Source organism: Sordaria macrospora, chromosome 2 (genome assembly GCF_033870435.1).
Source record: "Sordaria macrospora chromosome 2, complete sequence".
NCBI classification, from domain to species: Eukaryota; Fungi; Ascomycota; class Sordariomycetes; order Sordariales; family Sordariaceae; genus Sordaria; species Sordaria macrospora.
In genome coordinates this window covers 1,399,775-1,415,502 of record NC_089372.1, presented here as the reverse complement: position 1 = coordinate 1,415,502, position 15,728 = coordinate 1,399,775, and the positions used below count along the sequence as shown (strand labels likewise).

Genomic DNA, 15,728 nt, shown 5'->3' with positions numbered 1-15,728 from the left:
GGATCAACTGGCAACCTGTCGAACTGTCAAAGCCAAGGTGCGTGTTATGATGGCATAGCCCAAAAAAACGGGGACCGCCGGTTCGTGTCACGACATGATCAGCTCAAAACGAATGCCATGTGGGCGGAACGGTCAGGTAGAGTAGGCGGTAGGTAAGGTGAAGTGAGGTAAGGAAGGCGGTCTGGGTAGGTATCCTATCCTATCCTTTTGAATCTCCATTGTTGGGGACTTTGACCGAAACGTGTTGCAGATAACGGATGCTACGAAATAGCAACGAACAAAAATACCATGCCCAAACCGGCCCGAAGACAATTCATCCCAACGTTGACCGACCGGCCGACCGGCCGAGATCTGTCAGTGTCAGATTGTCAAGCTAACATTACCTAAGAACTGAACCTCGTGACCATCTCTGCGCCCTCCTTACCATCAAGCACCACCGGCATGTAAACACGCAAGCTTTAGCTCCCGCCTCAAATGCCAAAAAACTCCAATGATAGGTTCAAAAAGCCCTTCTCCCTCGCTTCTACACCGAAATCGAGAAGCCGACGGTGTGGTTTTTCGGCTTGCCCTATCCGTGATCTCCCTCAGGCTAAACTAAGCTGAACCTACGTTCTCTTTCAACTAAGTACATAAGCATGTTACCTAGGCTGAGCCAGCTGCCGCGGTAGGTAGACCGGTACCTAAGCTAAAAAGGAAGGTAAATTTCCACTTGTTGAGGAATTCTGATCACTCCCATCGTGCCACGACTGCTTTTGGAGCCTTTTTGGCTAGGTATATGTATGATGCTTATCCACATTCGGTTTGGGTTGGGTTGGGTTAGTACTTGCGAGCTGAGCTGTGATAGGTTCAATGTCCAATGGGGGTTCCCAACGCGGTCTTTGATGGATACTGGATCACTGGATGGGGACTACGGGAGATCTTGCGGGCTGAACCAACCGAATGGGTCGTGGGTAGTTGTGGGTTGTTACGGGTTGGTGGCGGATAGGGGGGTGGGATGGTTCCGTCGATGGGGGTAGAGATGGGGAACTGGTGGAGGAGGTTGAAACTAACTCCTAGAAACTAGATGGGATGGCGGAAGCTAGGGGGTAATCTACGCAGTAGGGGTTGATCTTAGGTTACCGGGCGGTGACTTCCTTTCTGTCGGGTACTCAGGAACGGACGGGAACGGAAGAGCGGAAGAGACAGGCGGATGGAACCTTGGTCCCTGAACATGTGAATAGGGTTGATGAGGTGGAGTTCAACTGGGAAGGCGGTCACGTCTAAGAGATGAGGGACGGATGACTACTTGTGAGTAAAGGGGTAGCTTCGCATTTTCGGAGTTTCCTCGATGTTCGGGTTCGAAGGGGATTGGAATCAGTCGGGATAGGGGAAGATAGGTAAGTGCCGTGTTTGCCTGCGTACCTTTGATTAATTTTACCCACGTGACAGGACTCGATTCGGCACAGAAATGGATCTAGGTACTAGATGAGCTCCTGTCTGCGAAGGATATTCACTTCAAGATGAATTCCGATGCCGCCATCGTTGGGTGTTGTTATAGTTTTCATCACCGGCGTAGGCCGTAAGAAGAGCATGTACAGAAATAGATATTTCAAGCAATCCGGAGAGATTCGAAAGATCCTTTTCACGTAGTCATATTAAGCATGAGAACAACAAACAGCGGCGAGATAACGCCCTCTTACATTGACAATATTGGGGAAAAAAATTTGAGGAAACATAAAGAAAGAAAAAATATAAAAATAATAATAAAAAATATGAAGGGTGGACAACAGAGTCATCAAGTGGACACTCCTTTACTCCGATGTCATGTCGTAGGTACGACAAGATGACGACTACATTGAATTTATACGGAGTAAAAGGGCACTAAAAAGGTCTTCAAGGGCTTTCGTCCATTGCAGCAGCTATCAGCGAAGATTCTGTATGCCCCGGATAGAATTGATGTATGTATCCTTGAAAGAAAAGGTTCTGATTGACAGCGAAGTCTACGGGCGTAATGTGAGTTACTGGTCATTGCTATCCGCTTCTCTAATTCAAGCACATTTCAGTACCTGAAGAATGTTATCATCGTGTCTTAGTTACAGTCTACAGCACCGAGTGTCAACCTTTGGTTTGTCCGAACATCCGCTTCATACAAGTAGACGGTCATGACCTCACTGACACATATCTTGAACATCCAGGAAAGTGTCAGTTAGTTTCCAGCTACCGCGGCGATGACAGGTTGCACCTTCCTCTCTTGTGCAGTGCTCGAGTTGCGACACCGGCATCTCGCTGTAGGTGGATCTCAGAATTTCGCCACGACTGTGCTTCCATCTTTGCCGAAGTGCAAAATTAGTTCGTACCTTCCTTTCACACGGAGACACACTTCTTCATCCTCCCACTCCACTGTCAAACCTTTTGTAGCAGGTACTTCCGTCTGCTCAGGAATTGGACACTTGGCTTCATCTTCCTGTGGTCAACACTTTCTCTCAAGCTTTCACAAGCTCGTTGACGTCTTCACTCATCACCGTCGTGAAACAACCTGCTAGGCAACCCGAATCTTTCTTCACTTTCATTACCATCATTATTTCAACCCTCTCAGCTATTCAAACCTTTTCTACACCTCTGTCCCCCTCCTCACAAACTGGCAACTCCAAATCCACGACCACCGGCTTGTGAAATTTCTTTCCTCCCGCGTGAGGATAATTGCTCGCCAGAATGGCACAGTTCACCACACACGTTTCCTTTCGTCCTTCTCTTCTTCTCTCTCTTCCTTTTCCCCTTTCTCCTGCCGCATCACTAACCTCAGCGTCATCCCAGTCTAGCCTCCTGCTTCCTTCCCCACGACCGCGACCCGTCAAATCCACCAGACTGATCTTTGCAGACTTTGGATCCGGGCTCGGGTCCATCCATTTTCCTGTTCCTGATTCTGTCCATCCCCCTTCCGCGTCGCTAGAGATATCTTCTCCCCGATCCAAAGTATGAGGGCTCGGCGGGGGCCACTGGACCCTTTCAGCCCCCCTAGCGCGATGTACATGTCCGCAGACATGCAGTCTCGGTCGAACGACTGATAAGCGTTGGAGAAGGGAGTAACATCCTAGATGTCGGTCTTTTTCTGTCTTCTTCTCCCCCACTTCTCCAGTTTCTGAAAGACCATCTGACCCGCGGACGACACCAAGGTCGCAGTGTCCGTACGGAGGTGTGTGCGTGATGAGGATGTCGGTGTCGGACGGGATGGAAGACCAGATCTTGTCTGCAGTTTTATCCTCGTTTCCGTCCGGCTTTACGCCCAAATCAGTTATGGCCCGCGCCTCCTGTCGTTCCCTGGAGACGTAGTTCGGGTCATAGACACTCCTTTCATACCCAAACGCCCATTTGTCTCCCAGGCCAGGAGTCCCGGGACTCCCAAGTACTTTGAACTTTGTTCTCGGACCCTTTGAGTCCGTGAGGTTGATCACAGCGGACTCATGGCGGAGGTAAGTGATTGATGGCCCGTGAGTCTCGAAGAGAGACAGACACTCTTTTGGGTTGGGGAGGGACTGGTCATGGAAGCAACGGGCTTCTGGAGAGATGGCTAGCGGCAGGGAGGATTTAGAAGAGAGTGCCGTGTCGAGGGCTTTGTCGTGGTTTCCTGTTGAGAAGAGAAATGTGAGTGTCCGTTTTCTTTGAGTGAACTGAAGGCAACTTGGGATAACGACTGATGAGACATACCGGCAATGACAATCTTGGCTTCAAAGTCAGCTTTTTCAAGCCATTGAATTGCTTTGGTGAGCTGTTAATTATGCGTGTCAGTCTGTTGACATGCGTGGCGAATCTCCCATATGTTGCCTAGGATAGCTTAGAGAAGAATATTGGGGTCAGTACCTCTGAAAGACTCCCTTGGTTTGTCAAGTCACCGGCATGGATGAGAACGTCGCCCTTGGGTAGCTTGACAGTGCAGTTGTGGGTGTCGCTGATGCAAACTATTCTCGTCCGTCTCGTCGGACGTGGGTCGGCGGGAGAGCTACTCATTGTTGATGGGTAACGAAATCGCGGCGATCTCTTCCGCTGTTCTGGAACAATGAGGTTGTATTTAAGAAGAGGTGTTGAATGGGTCTAGGATGCTTTCATCCCAAACGTGTGAGGTATCGGTGAAGGTTATGGGCAGATGCATTTATATGCTTTTGATCCTAGGGTGATAATTAGGATCAAATCAAAGTTCAACGCAAGACTTGGGCTGAGTCACACTTAACAGAATCTTGGAAACAAATCAAGTGACTTGGCACGTGCTAGTTAATCAAGAGTTAAGAATTCAAACACCGTATTGTGAGGAAGAGGAAGGAGCTGTCTTATGGTTCTTTCCGGATGTTCACAGGAGACAGACCGTATGTCACTTCAACACTGTCCCAAAGTCTACGGATAGCTTTTCCTGACCTCGCGTTTCAAATCACTCTGCCCTCTTCTTCCCTTGGAAGCTCCGTGCAACTTCTCATTAAAGCCCGTGATAATCGCTCCTTCGCGGTCAACGGCTGGTCCTACCGAGCCTTTGTTTTCTCGAACTGCTTCAAGGCCCGAAGTGATCCTTTACGGTGCTCATTCCCATCTGCTGAACCTATACCTACCGCGACTAGAGTTATTGATCGTCCTGAACTTTCTTTGACTAACTAGCAGTGTCGCCGCTCCGTAGAGAGGGACATCAACCTACTTGTATGTCCTTTTAACCTTGGAACTTGTCTGGGTAACTAACAACGTCTAGGCCTGTGAAGATAACAACTACACAAGGTATCTTCTCAAGTACCCGCAGGCAGATAGAACTAAGTAAACTACAAGCAAGCAGGCTTGATAACGCTCATCTGGCACTCCAACTTTGTAATCAAGGTTCAGGTCATTCGAGGCTCAAACGGCAGCGGGACGGCTCCCCTTCCCATGAGCCCTCAAACAACCGAAAAGGAGCCAGACCCTTTGAAAACAGCCGCTCAACAGCATCAGTCATCACACTCCTCGGTTGTTATTCGTGTCTCACTCGAGACAGACAAAAGCCGTAAAGCACAACATGCACCGGCATGTCCGTCCATAGTAGTATCCGAAGCCCCCATATCCGTATCGTAGCAAGACATCGGGCTACTACTGTGCTGATAGTCATGACTCACCCCCACGCGCCTCTTATTTCCGCAGGGCTGCATGACATTCGCGGGAGATGGATACAACGGGAGAGGGTCGGCAATTGGGAGTATTGTTAGTACATACCCTTCCCGAACTAAGACTTGGGATTAGCAGAGCCGCTTAATTATTGAGTACCTGAGTAAGAAAGGGGGGGCCGATATCTCAGCTTGGGTGTGATGGGGGAACGAAGGCGGAAAGGCGTTGTTCAGGACCAGGCAGCCGTATAGGACGGTATTGGGGAGTGGTGATGATGATAGTCTCAGTGACCTGGTTGAGTTGGGTGCTGCGAGCCTTTCTCACTTCTCTTGGAAGACAGAAGATCTTTTTGAGTTCAATGGTAGGTAGATTGAAGTTGCGGTGAAATGTTATCAAAGTCTCTTTGACGCTTGTCAGACTAGGTATGACTTTGCTGATTAAGACTCAAGAGTAAAAAGATTCTCTGCCAGACAGCAGCTGGTGTCATGTGTTGGATTATTCATCCCACTCTCGTCGAAGCTGGAGAGACCCCCACTCTCGGTCTTGAGATGCTGTGTAACATGGAAACGCATCTGATCTCTTCCGAGAATGCCATGTGGGCTTGTGGTACCCATAAGGTAGATGGTAGGAGAGGAATAAGGTCAGTAGCATATCGTGACCCAATGACCGGCTACCACACACCGAAACCTAGATATAATCGAAACCTGACCATTTTTGCAGGGAACTCAATCGTTTGAAATGTTGATGTACTCATTCTGATGCTCATGCTTGTGAATGACCTGCAGTGTTGACTTGAGTGCTTTCCCTGCTTCCTATTCACCGTCTCGCGTGCCTGGGCAACCTCTCTTTGTTTGAAGACGCGCTCTAAGGCTCACGGGCTCCCTGTAACTCCAACCGGGCCTCGGGATATTGAATTTGGCGCTCCAAGGCAGCGACTTTAGCGTTCTGGATATCCAGGGCTTTGGCCGTTTTAATGAAAACCATCGCGAGATGAGGATCCATGTTAGGTAGCTCGTCCTGGATGGCTTCCATCACATCCCTGCCCGTCTTGGGAGTGTTGAAGATAATTTCATCCTCTGAGTCCTCGACTCTGGGTGGTGTTCTAGGTGGTTTTATGGCTGGTGATGGAGGGAGGGCATCGTCATTAATCATGGCATCTGAGTCGTCCAGGGCATTGTCGCCAATCTGGTCTCCCAATAAATCGGAAGTGGTGACTGATCCCTTAGTAGACCCCCTAGCTCGCGCTGACCCGAGAGAGCTAGAGATTTTGGTCCCTACCTCGGGATTCCTGTTTATAAAGAGGTCTATCCATTGCGGCCCCAGCTTGTCATGATCTCCTGCTCTTTTCAATATCGACGTCACGAACCCGACCACCTGAGGACGACTTGGAGCACGGCCAGCCTTGTCCTCGTCCGATATCCGTTTGCAAATGAATCTCTCTTGTGAGGGGAATAGTCGTTGGGTCAAGACCTTCGATTTGCGTTTCGTTAGGGGGCCGCGCACACGACGTGACAAGGTGGATTGGGTGATGCCGTGTTTCTTTGCTGCAGCGCGCTGGGATAAGCCGTTGTGCATGTCTTCGAAAGCTCGATTGACGAGCTCATCTTTAGAGGTTGTCATGGCAGGAAACGCGTCAAATTGACGTTGATTTGGTAGAGTTGTTGATGAAAGAGAGAAGGTTGCATGCAATCACGATATGAGATGGAGGGTGACGTATGTTGTTGGAATCCAAACAAACACTCTGGGAAATTGTTAGTGTAGTTCCTAAAAGGTTGCATTCCGAAAGGGGCAGTGCTCGGCAGTGAAGTCTTTGGCTCGGTGGCTTTTGTACCTATTTTGAGGGCAGAATGGAAGCCTAACACGCCCGTGCGTGTTGAATGATAACACCGAATCAACTCAAGTCTAGGGCAATCTGGATGGTTTGAGAGACTCCGGGGATACCGGGGGCACGGAGAAAGAGACGGGGTGATGTTGACGTAGGTAGTGCCCCGCACCCGGGGGACGGGCCGGGGCTTGAAGTGCCGTTTGACCCCCACAACGCCGGCGGCTGTTTGTCAACTTCCTCTTGAACAAAACAACCCCTGAAACACAACCTGAACCCTTCTCTTTGTACGCCGTAAGCAGCCGGCAACACATACCGAATGCGCCGCCGCGGTCAATTCACCGGAGGCCACCCAAGTGCCGCAATCTCGTCATCAATATACATACACGAAAAGTATGCTAAGGCAGCCGTCTATCCAGGGGTATTCTGGTGATTCGGGCTTGTTTGTGCGAGTCGTCAAGGCTCAAAGTCGGCGAGACTCGGTGTGCGAAGTGGTGAGTAGTCCGTCTATGTGACCCGGTTGAACTGAAGAGTCCTACCTAGGGCTTCTGTCCTCGACAGACTTTCGTTGGCGCGGTCGGCTGCCGGCAAATGACCAGTTGGTGAGGGAAAGGAGGTGGCAGAGAACTGCAAAGAAGAGGCACAAAAGAAGAAGACGGAACTTACGGAAGGCGCATCTTATCATCCCATTCGTGGGTGCAAGTCAAATGCAACCATCCTTCTTGCCTTCCAACGTCCTTCTGGAAAACCAACTCAACCTACCAGAGGATCCCGTAACAGGAGTTTCAGTATCATTATCATCGGCCGCCCTATTTCCAACAGCTGAGCAGCCAAAGTATCCCGACGGCGAGGAAAAAGCCATTCGTCAACATGATTGAAGCCGCAGCACGGCGCGGAGCCGCCGTTAAGGTTCGGACTTTAGACGACTCAACAGGAAGGAATGAGTCCTATCTGGGAAGTCCTATCTAAGGAATCCGTTCGTGGCAGGAGCGAGTGAGTGCATTGATGATTGCATAATCCCCAATGGGTAATTGTGAGGGAAGGCTCGTCTTGTCCGGACCATTGGGATGCTTTGAAGTGGAAAGTCATCCATCACCGCTTCATCCTACTCGCATTCTGGGATTGATGCTATCTTCAACAAAAGTACCGCCGAAAAACACCCCCAACTCAGGGCCCATGTACGTACACATCAATAGTCCATGTCGCTGACAGGCAAAGAGCAGCTTTGCACGGCAACAATGTCTGAGATTATCAACGATGACTGGCCTCACTTGCAGCACACACACACATTTCGGCGTGACGACTCCGTTGAGAGCAGAGCGCATCCACATAGCCCCCGTTTTCCAATAAGCATCACCAAAAGTCTGACCGATCGAAACCTCTGTCCAGAACATGCTCGACTGCGTTGTAAGCAACTCCAAATGGATGTTACCCGACGGCGCGGCCTCGTGGAGTGGACAGCATCATAGGTAACGCCGCCGGGAATATCTACCGAGTTACATCGCTCAACTCGCTGGACTCGGCGTCTCAGGCACCTATCAAAGCCTTCGCAGCCCTTGTGTATCGTGGACTCAGCCCTACAGTTAGCGTCATTCACTCACTTGCTAGTGTACTTGGGATCTTCCCGTTGCATCGCGGAGAACGCATGTCCTTCAGCTCTGACAACCCCAAATGGAAGCCTTGAAGCCTTGGCTTGGGGGCTCTTTCTCGACTCGTATCTGCTATTAGCGATACTTTGACCGAATTTGTACAACATCCGATGAACAGAGGCCCGAATAGACGACGAACTTAGACGAGGCCCCTACCCAGCCCCAGCCTTGTGGAGACATGGTACTTACTTGCAACAACGGATCTACTTCGCTTAGAGCCTTTCCCCTGGATCAAATCTGGGTGCCTTCGCTTGTACCCCTTGGCAGATGGGAGCCTGAACCGCCAGGTACTATTTTCTTGGGAGGCTGTGACTACGAACCCCGTACCACAAGATTGACGATACAACATAGTATTGCTCAGAAACGCATCCCTCAACCCCATACACCGGGCTTAGGGGACGCTTGATGATGAGCCTTAGATCTCCATTTTCTTATGTCATGCGCAAGACCGCGGACCGCTGCGGCGCTTGGGGGGCCAGTACCCCCAAGGTGCCTCCTAGCCGAGATGGCTACTCCGGGAATGGCCTCAAAGCCAAAAGGTAGTTGCCTGGCTTTGTGTCTCTTCTTCCTCTGTATATAAGCTCTTGGAGATGCCCGAGTTATGAGGTTGTTTTCTTCTCATCATCAGCTTCAGTATCACCATCAGCATCAAACATCAACATTTTACTACATTCGGCTTCCAACCTTTTGAAAAGCTTCACGTCATACAAATACTCTCCACTCCCACTCTCAAACATCTACAACATATCCCCCCTTCACCACACAAATTCATTCACAATGGCTGTCATGGGATCCTCCACTACCCGCTGCCCCGTCGCCTACGGCCGCTCCGGCTACAACAAGGACGGTGACGATGAAGAGAAGGACAAGAGCCTCATCAACTTTGGCCGTTCCGGCTACAACAAGGACGGCGATGACGACGAAGACAACAAGTTCCGCAACTTTGGCCGCTCTGGTTACAACAAGTGAGTAGTCACAATCACCACAGCTTAACCTAAGACACACCATAACTAACAAGAAACCTCCAGGGGCGATGATGGTGACGATGAGGAGCAGAAGTAAAACACTGGATACTTCTGATTTCTTCTTGCTCGCGCTATCTCTTTCATACTGTACAAGAACAACACCGGCAACGGCACATTTCGACTTGCATCTTTTTGGAGTTTATCGAAGTTTTGGGTGGGGTGTTTCTACTGGTCGAGGCCTTCATTTCATGGCAACGCATAGGCTGGGGAGTTTCAAAGGGGTGTTGCTTTCTCCTGGGAATCCATATAGAAGGCGGTTGGGTATGTTGATGACATTGCATGGGGTTGGCAAATGGAAGGGGTCCATGTTTGGTTTTGGTCTCCTCTATTTTCTTTCAACACTTCTGTTTCACTACCTCTCTTTCCTTCACATGTTTTAACCTCTCATAGGCTAGACTTCACTGTCCTCGCTGGACTCATGGAAAAGACTTGGAGGATGTAATTGGTAGTCAACAGAAGAGAGAAAGACAGGGAAAGTCTAGAGAGACGGATAAACTTCAGCATACCGCATTTTTCAATTTTGTCCAACTCATTCATCCAAAGCCCCAATGCTATCTATGATTTGTTACACATTTAGACTTACTTCCCCACGCAAAACTTCTCAAAAATAACCCCCAACACCTCCTCCACATCCCCCGCCTCTCCCTTTCCCGTGATAGCAGCCAACTTACCCGCCGCCACCCGCAAATGTTCCGCCGCCAGCACGATATCCGCTTCCACTTCCTCCCCTATTCCCATTCCCTCTCCCTCAAAAGTCGTCGGATTCGCCTCAGCCATGAAATCCTCCAACGCATCCCTACACTGGCCCAGCAATTCATTCTGCCTCGCCGTGACGCCTAGCAAGTGCTCCATGTCTTGCGGAATGGCGGTCAGGTCGGCGAAGGAGGAGGATAAACGAGAGATGAGGTGGTGGATTTTGCCTGGGTCTTTATCGTCCGTGTCTTTAAGGGATTGTTGTTGCTCGGCGGTTCGGCAGGAGATGAGGATTGGATCTTTGATTTTGAGCGGGGAGTTTTCGGGAAGGGCAGTGGAGAGGACGTCGTTTTTGAATGACTGAATGAGCTGTGCCAGGACGTCGGGAGGGACAGTCTCGGATTTGTTGATTGCCAGAAGCGATTCGGGCGCTGAAGACGCGAGGTGGAGCGTTGAGAGGTCGTAGTTTAGGCGGTAGCTGTTGTTGGTGTGAGGTTCGACAGATGCCAAAACAATGATCACGTCTGAGTCGAGGGCTTTCTGTCTCGCGCGCCGGATCCCTTCCTCTTCAATCTTGCCTATCGGCGCCTCCTCCTTTTGCTCTGCTGGTAGTAAAGACGAGCGCGTGCGAATACCAGCCGTATCAGCAAACGAACACAAATACCCGCGGATATCAAGACTAGCTTCCACGATATCTCTCGTCGTACCGGCCTCAGACGAAACGATACTCGCTTCTCTTCCGACGATCAGGTTCATCAAGCTGCTTTTCCCCACGTTCGGTGGACCGAGCAACGCGATGCGAATGCCGTTGCGAAGTAGTTCACTCCGCTGGCTCCCCATCTCGTGCAGCTTGATGGAGCGCAAGATCCCCTTGACGAGATGAGTCACGTTCCGCAGCAGCTCCGTGGGCGACTCATCGAAGTGCTGGTCCTCGCTGAAGTCGATAAGCGCTTCGATCTCGCCGCGGGCGAGAAGCAGCTGTTCCCGCCAGGACTCGTACGTCTTGCCCAGCACGCCTGAGGTGCCGCGGATGGCGGCCCGTCGCTGCTGCTCGGTTTCTGCGGAAAGGGTGTCGCCGAGGGCTTCGACTTGGGCGAGGTCGATTCGGTTGTTGAGGAAGGCGCGCTTGGTGAACTCGCCTTGCTCGGCGTAGCGGATGGTACCCGAAGAAGTGGACTCGGACTTGGGAATGGCGGAGAGAACGGCCTTGACGGTGGCGGAACCGCCGTGCACGTGCAGCTCGAGGATGTCCTCGCCTGTGACGGTCTTGGGACCGGGGAAGTAGAGGACCAGAGCGTCGGTGTCGAGGACGTTGGCGTTAGCAGCTGATGAGACCTCTTTGCCAGGCGCTGTGGGCTCGGTCAGGGTGCGCACTGCGGCGTATCTAGGCTTGGGAACGGGTTTGGTGGGACATAGTGAGTTGTAGACCTTCACTTGGTGTTAGTCAAAGGTTGATGATTAATAATTGGGATGGACGGGTTTTTGTTTTTACATCAAGACATCCGGGCCCAGAAACACGGATTACAGCTATGCCAGCTCTTCCTGATCCGGACGAGAGGGCGTAGATGGTGTCGTTTGTGAGAAAGGACAGAGTCGAGTCTCTAGGATTTCCACCTTGATCCTTGCTGCCAGAGACGGCGTCAATGGCAGACGCCCTATGGCCAAAGTCATGATAGCTTCTTGCTATGCGGATAAGACATAGCTGCTGTGGCCGAGGTTGTAAGAAAGTTGAAGTGACTCGGGAAGTTCCCGGTCGGTGAATAGCAGCTCGTCTTAGCGCATGGCGGAACATTGACTTCAACCGAAAGACATGAAGCCCTTTTCACAAGTGAATGTCTTCAGTGGAGAGATGTCACTGAAGAAAGAGATGGTGAAGCTTTGATGGCGGGTGATTGATAAACAGGACCCCTGCGACGAAAGCAAGCGCCAAGACTTTGGGATGCCACTTTAAAGATATCGCTGTAAGATGATTGGCCCTGACCCCAGAGCTGCCAGGATGTCCAGAGATTGCACGGACCACATCGACCGCATCAAAAGTTCAGAAGATCCATTTCTAAATTTTTATCGGGCAACCGCTGCCACGCCTCTGGTCTTCTCCATCTCCTCCGCGAACTCGACCTGCTCCTCCTTCTTCGAAAAGTTGACCTTTTTCCACCACAACGTCAATTCGAAGATACCCCGACAATTAGAAGGCGACCAGATCAACCACAGTCAACATGTCTGACGAAATCGTCTGGCAGATCATCAACCGTATGTTACAATCTCCTTGGAAAGTTGAAGACCTCCCCCGCAGTTTCGCTAACATTCAACCTTGCAGAGCAGTTCTGTGCTTTCAAGCTCAAGACGACCAAGGGCAACAACTTCTGCAGAAATGAGTACAACGTCAGCGGCTTCTGCAACAGGCAGAGCTGCCCCCTAGCCAACTCCCGTTATGCGACCGTTAGAACCTCGCCCAAGGGCACAATATACCTTTACATCAAGACCGTGCGTATACACCCATTCTCGAATGGTGGCGAACCTACCGTATCCCCGGGACCGACTAGCTAACACATCCCTTCTTACTACAGATTGAGAGAGCCCACATGCCCTCCAAATGGTGGGAGAAGATCAAGTTGTCCCAAAACTACGCCGAAGCCCTCCAGCAAATAGAGGACCGCCTCCAATACTTCCCCAAATTCCTCCTCCACAAGTGCAAGCAGCGCCTCACCCGTCTCGTACAAGTCGCCACCCGCATGCGCAAACTCGCCGCCGAGGAGGACCGTCTCGGCGAGAAGCTGGTGCCCAAGATGGCGCCCAAGGTCAAGCACCGCGAAGAGGCCAGAGAGCGCAAGGCCCTCATTGCCGCCAAGCTGGAGAGGACGATCGAGAGAGAGCTGCTGGAGCGTCTCAGGCAAGGAATGTACGGCGACCAGCCCCTCAACTGTTCCGAGTCTGTCTGGAAGAAGGTGCTGCACGGTCTCGAGAAGGAGGGCGAGGGTACCCGCGACAAGGACATGGATGAGGGTGTCGAGGACGAGGACGAGGAGGAAGAGGAGGAGGAAGAGCTCGAGGAGGAGATCGAGGACGGCAATGTCGAGTACGTGTCCGACTTCGAGGAGACCGACGACGAGCTCAACGATATCGAGGACTGGCTCGGCAGCGACGATGAAGACGATGCGGAGGACGACGATGATGAGGATGATGACGATGACGATGAGGGTGACAGCGAGGAGGATACCAAGAAGAAGACTAAGGCTGGCGACAAGAGGAAGAGAGGAAAGGTCACCAAGATGAAGGCGCGGAAAAAGAAGGAGATCGAGGTGGAACACGAGACGGACAGGGAGAAGTTGCTTGCTTTCTAAAAGACGAACGTGGAGGAGGATTTGTTGTTGATGTTGTACTAAATGATGATACCTTGGCATCTGGCAGATTGGTCACCGGTCTTGACTTTCTGCTATGTAATGATTGCATGGCTCATAGAACAGGAGCCCTTTTATGTTTTAACTATCTGTTCAATCAGGAGAACTACCTGCCATGATTTCCGGGTCATATGCTTCGCGATTGTGATACGCGGGGAGCGAAAGTGCATGCATCACCCGGCTGGCTGCTGCTGTTCTGGCCATTTTATAGGCGGGCCACGGACTCCCCACGCTGTAAAGTTAAGGTTGGTACGTACCTATAGGTGGGGCAGTGGCTCTTCAGGACAGGAGGTACCGGGCGCGCATTGATGAAACCCCCCTTGGAACTCCACGCCGCCTTTCCCATCTCTCCTGGCGATCCATTCATCTTTCACCTTTTCACATTCCAAGGTCACAAACACAAGGAACTTCTGGAACCTTTGTTTCTTTGTATCGCGGGACACCAACAAATCTCCAATTCCCAACCAAACAATACGAGCAGCCATATCCAAGGGCAATACTGCGCCTAATAATACCATAACCCTTACCCGCGATAATCACTTAAGGGAGCTTCCCACCGCCCGATCTCGCGATCCGATCTAGGGGTGCTTGCTGGCCGTAGCACCTCGTCACCGACAGAACTCAACGAAACCTCACTTTTTCTTCCGAGCATCACACACACAGCAAAAAGCACACAAGACCAAAAACCTACCTAATTACACCGAACGTAACCTTACACTTTGGCTACACCCACGAGCCCATCCGTCACACAACAAACCCACCCCAACAAATCCACAAAGACCACAACGAACAACCAAGATGTCCTCCTGGTACTCCAACCTCTCCAACAACATTACCAAGCTCCAACGCACCTACTTCTCCGGTGAAGCCGACGGCGACACCGAAGATGACACCCACGTCTGCCGCGTCCTGCGCGCCTACTACGTCGAAAAGGGCCAACACTTCCCATCCTGGCTTCCTCCCGACCCCAAGGCTCCTCCCCCCCAGCAGCAACAGCAACAGCAACAGCAACAAGCCCAAGGCCAATATGGCCAACAGCAACGGTATAATGGCTACGGCGGTCAACAACAGTTAAGCAGTCTTTGGGACAATAATGGTGGCGGTCGCGGAGCAGCAGCACAGGGAGGAGCAGCGCAAGCACAACAAAGTCGAAACCCCTTCGCCCGCGCCGCCTCCTCCACAGCCCCAGCAGCGTCACCCGTCAACGCCGCCCCCGGCCACAACGCACCACCGCAAAGTCTACGAGCAGGAGGAGGAGGGGGATATAACCACGGCCACGGTGGCGGTGGCCAACAACAGCAACAACAACAACAACAACAACAACAACAACAACAACAAGCATACGGCGGCGGGGGAGCAGCAGCTAGTAACAGCGCAGCATCACTGCCTGCGCAGCATAGCGGGAGCAGCGGAATTAGTGCGCAGGATAAACTCAAACAGAGGCTTTGGGGCGGGTCGAGGACTACGAGCCCGGGGAACAGCGGGGGGTCGGGGCCGTTTGCGCCGCCTTCTACTGCCCAGCAGAGGACGGGGTCGGTAGGAGGTGGTAGTGGTGGAGGGTATGGTGATGCTGGGCATGGAAATGTTGGGTTGCCGAGCGGACCTAGACCGCCGCCAGGAGGAAGGATGGGGTTGCCTAGTAACCCCAGGATGCGATAGAGGGTCGGAGAGGTCTAGAATATGGCATGAAAGAGGATGGAAGGGGAAGGAAATGCGCATAGCTGTATACAGACAGACAAGCTGGGCGAAGCGTAGCGTTGGCTTTACTGGTTTATTGGTTTGCTAGTCCGCAAGCGATTCAAATTTCAGCTAGCGAATAAATAGGGGCCATTATATCAAGCGTCACGTACGGACAGGTTGGGGTGAACTTGAGTGATGGGGATAGGAGTTTACGGTCGCTTTTCCTATAGACCTACTGTGTACGTGGTTCGAACTGGTGATGTCGGTACTAATAAACTCTAAAGGGGAGCGCTTGGTTCCTACCTACCTGGCTATATAGGTATAGGCCAACCAAAGTCGGAGGATGTTGAGTGGCCTATAACGCAGATGT

At 51.5% G+C, this 15,728-nt stretch overlaps 6 protein-coding genes across 6 annotated transcripts; 3 read left to right on the top strand and 3 right to left on the bottom strand.

Annotated features, from left to right (window-relative positions):
- Window positions 1-2,314: 2,314 nt before the first annotated feature.
- SMAC4_04441 (uncharacterized protein) lies at window positions 2,315-4,166 on the bottom strand. Its single transcript, XM_003343735.2, has 3 exons — window positions 3,838-4,166; window positions 3,685-3,745; window positions 2,315-3,604 (listed from the first exon to the last, which is right to left on the bottom strand). The coding sequence occupies exons 1-3, from the start codon at window positions 3,982-3,984 to the stop codon at window positions 2,580-2,582; spliced, it is 1,233 nt and encodes a 410-aa protein (XP_003343783.1). The 5' UTR covers window positions 3,985-4,166; the 3' UTR covers window positions 2,315-2,579.
- A 1,789-nt stretch (window positions 4,167-5,955) lies between these two features.
- On the bottom strand, window positions 5,956-6,666 carry SMAC4_04440 (uncharacterized protein; the record flags this gene model as incomplete). The annotated part of the gene is made up of 1 exon (XM_003343734.2): window positions 5,956-6,666. One exon carries the CDS (start codon window positions 6,664-6,666, stop codon window positions 5,956-5,958), a length of 711 nt encoding a protein of 236 aa, XP_003343782.2.
- Window positions 6,667-9,092: 2,426 nt separating this feature from the next.
- SMAC4_04439 (uncharacterized protein) lies at window positions 9,093-9,967 on the top strand (the record flags this gene model as incomplete). The annotated part of the gene is made up of 2 exons (XM_003343733.2): window positions 9,093-9,527; window positions 9,591-9,967. The coding sequence occupies exons 1-2, from the start codon at window positions 9,416-9,418 to the stop codon at window positions 9,965-9,967; spliced, it is 489 nt and encodes a 162-aa protein (XP_003343781.2). The 5' UTR covers window positions 9,093-9,415.
- Window positions 9,968-10,092: 125 nt separating this feature from the next.
- Window positions 10,093-12,132, bottom strand: SMAC4_04438 (uncharacterized protein). The gene is made up of 2 exons (XM_024655550.2): window positions 11,773-12,132; window positions 10,093-11,708 (listed from the first exon to the last, which is right to left on the bottom strand). The coding sequence occupies exons 1-2, from the start codon at window positions 12,070-12,072 to the stop codon at window positions 10,167-10,169; spliced, it is 1,842 nt and encodes a 613-aa protein (XP_024511426.1). The 5' UTR covers window positions 12,073-12,132; the 3' UTR covers window positions 10,093-10,166.
- A 364-nt stretch (window positions 12,133-12,496) lies between these two features.
- Window positions 12,497-13,908, top strand: SMAC4_04437 (66S preribosome component MAK16; the record flags this gene model as incomplete). The annotated part of the gene is made up of 3 exons (XM_003343731.2): window positions 12,497-12,530; window positions 12,598-12,764; window positions 12,848-13,908. 3 exons carry the CDS (start codon window positions 12,497-12,499, stop codon window positions 13,619-13,621), a joined length of 975 nt encoding a protein of 324 aa, XP_003343779.1. The 3' UTR covers window positions 13,622-13,908.
- A 147-nt stretch (window positions 13,909-14,055) lies between these two features.
- SMAC4_04436 (uncharacterized protein) lies at window positions 14,056-15,526 on the top strand. Its single transcript, XM_066090112.1, has one exon. It carries the CDS (start codon window positions 14,477-14,479, stop codon window positions 15,335-15,337), a length of 861 nt encoding a protein of 286 aa, XP_065946034.1. The 5' UTR covers window positions 14,056-14,476; the 3' UTR covers window positions 15,338-15,526.
- Window positions 15,527-15,728: the final 202 nt, after the last annotated feature.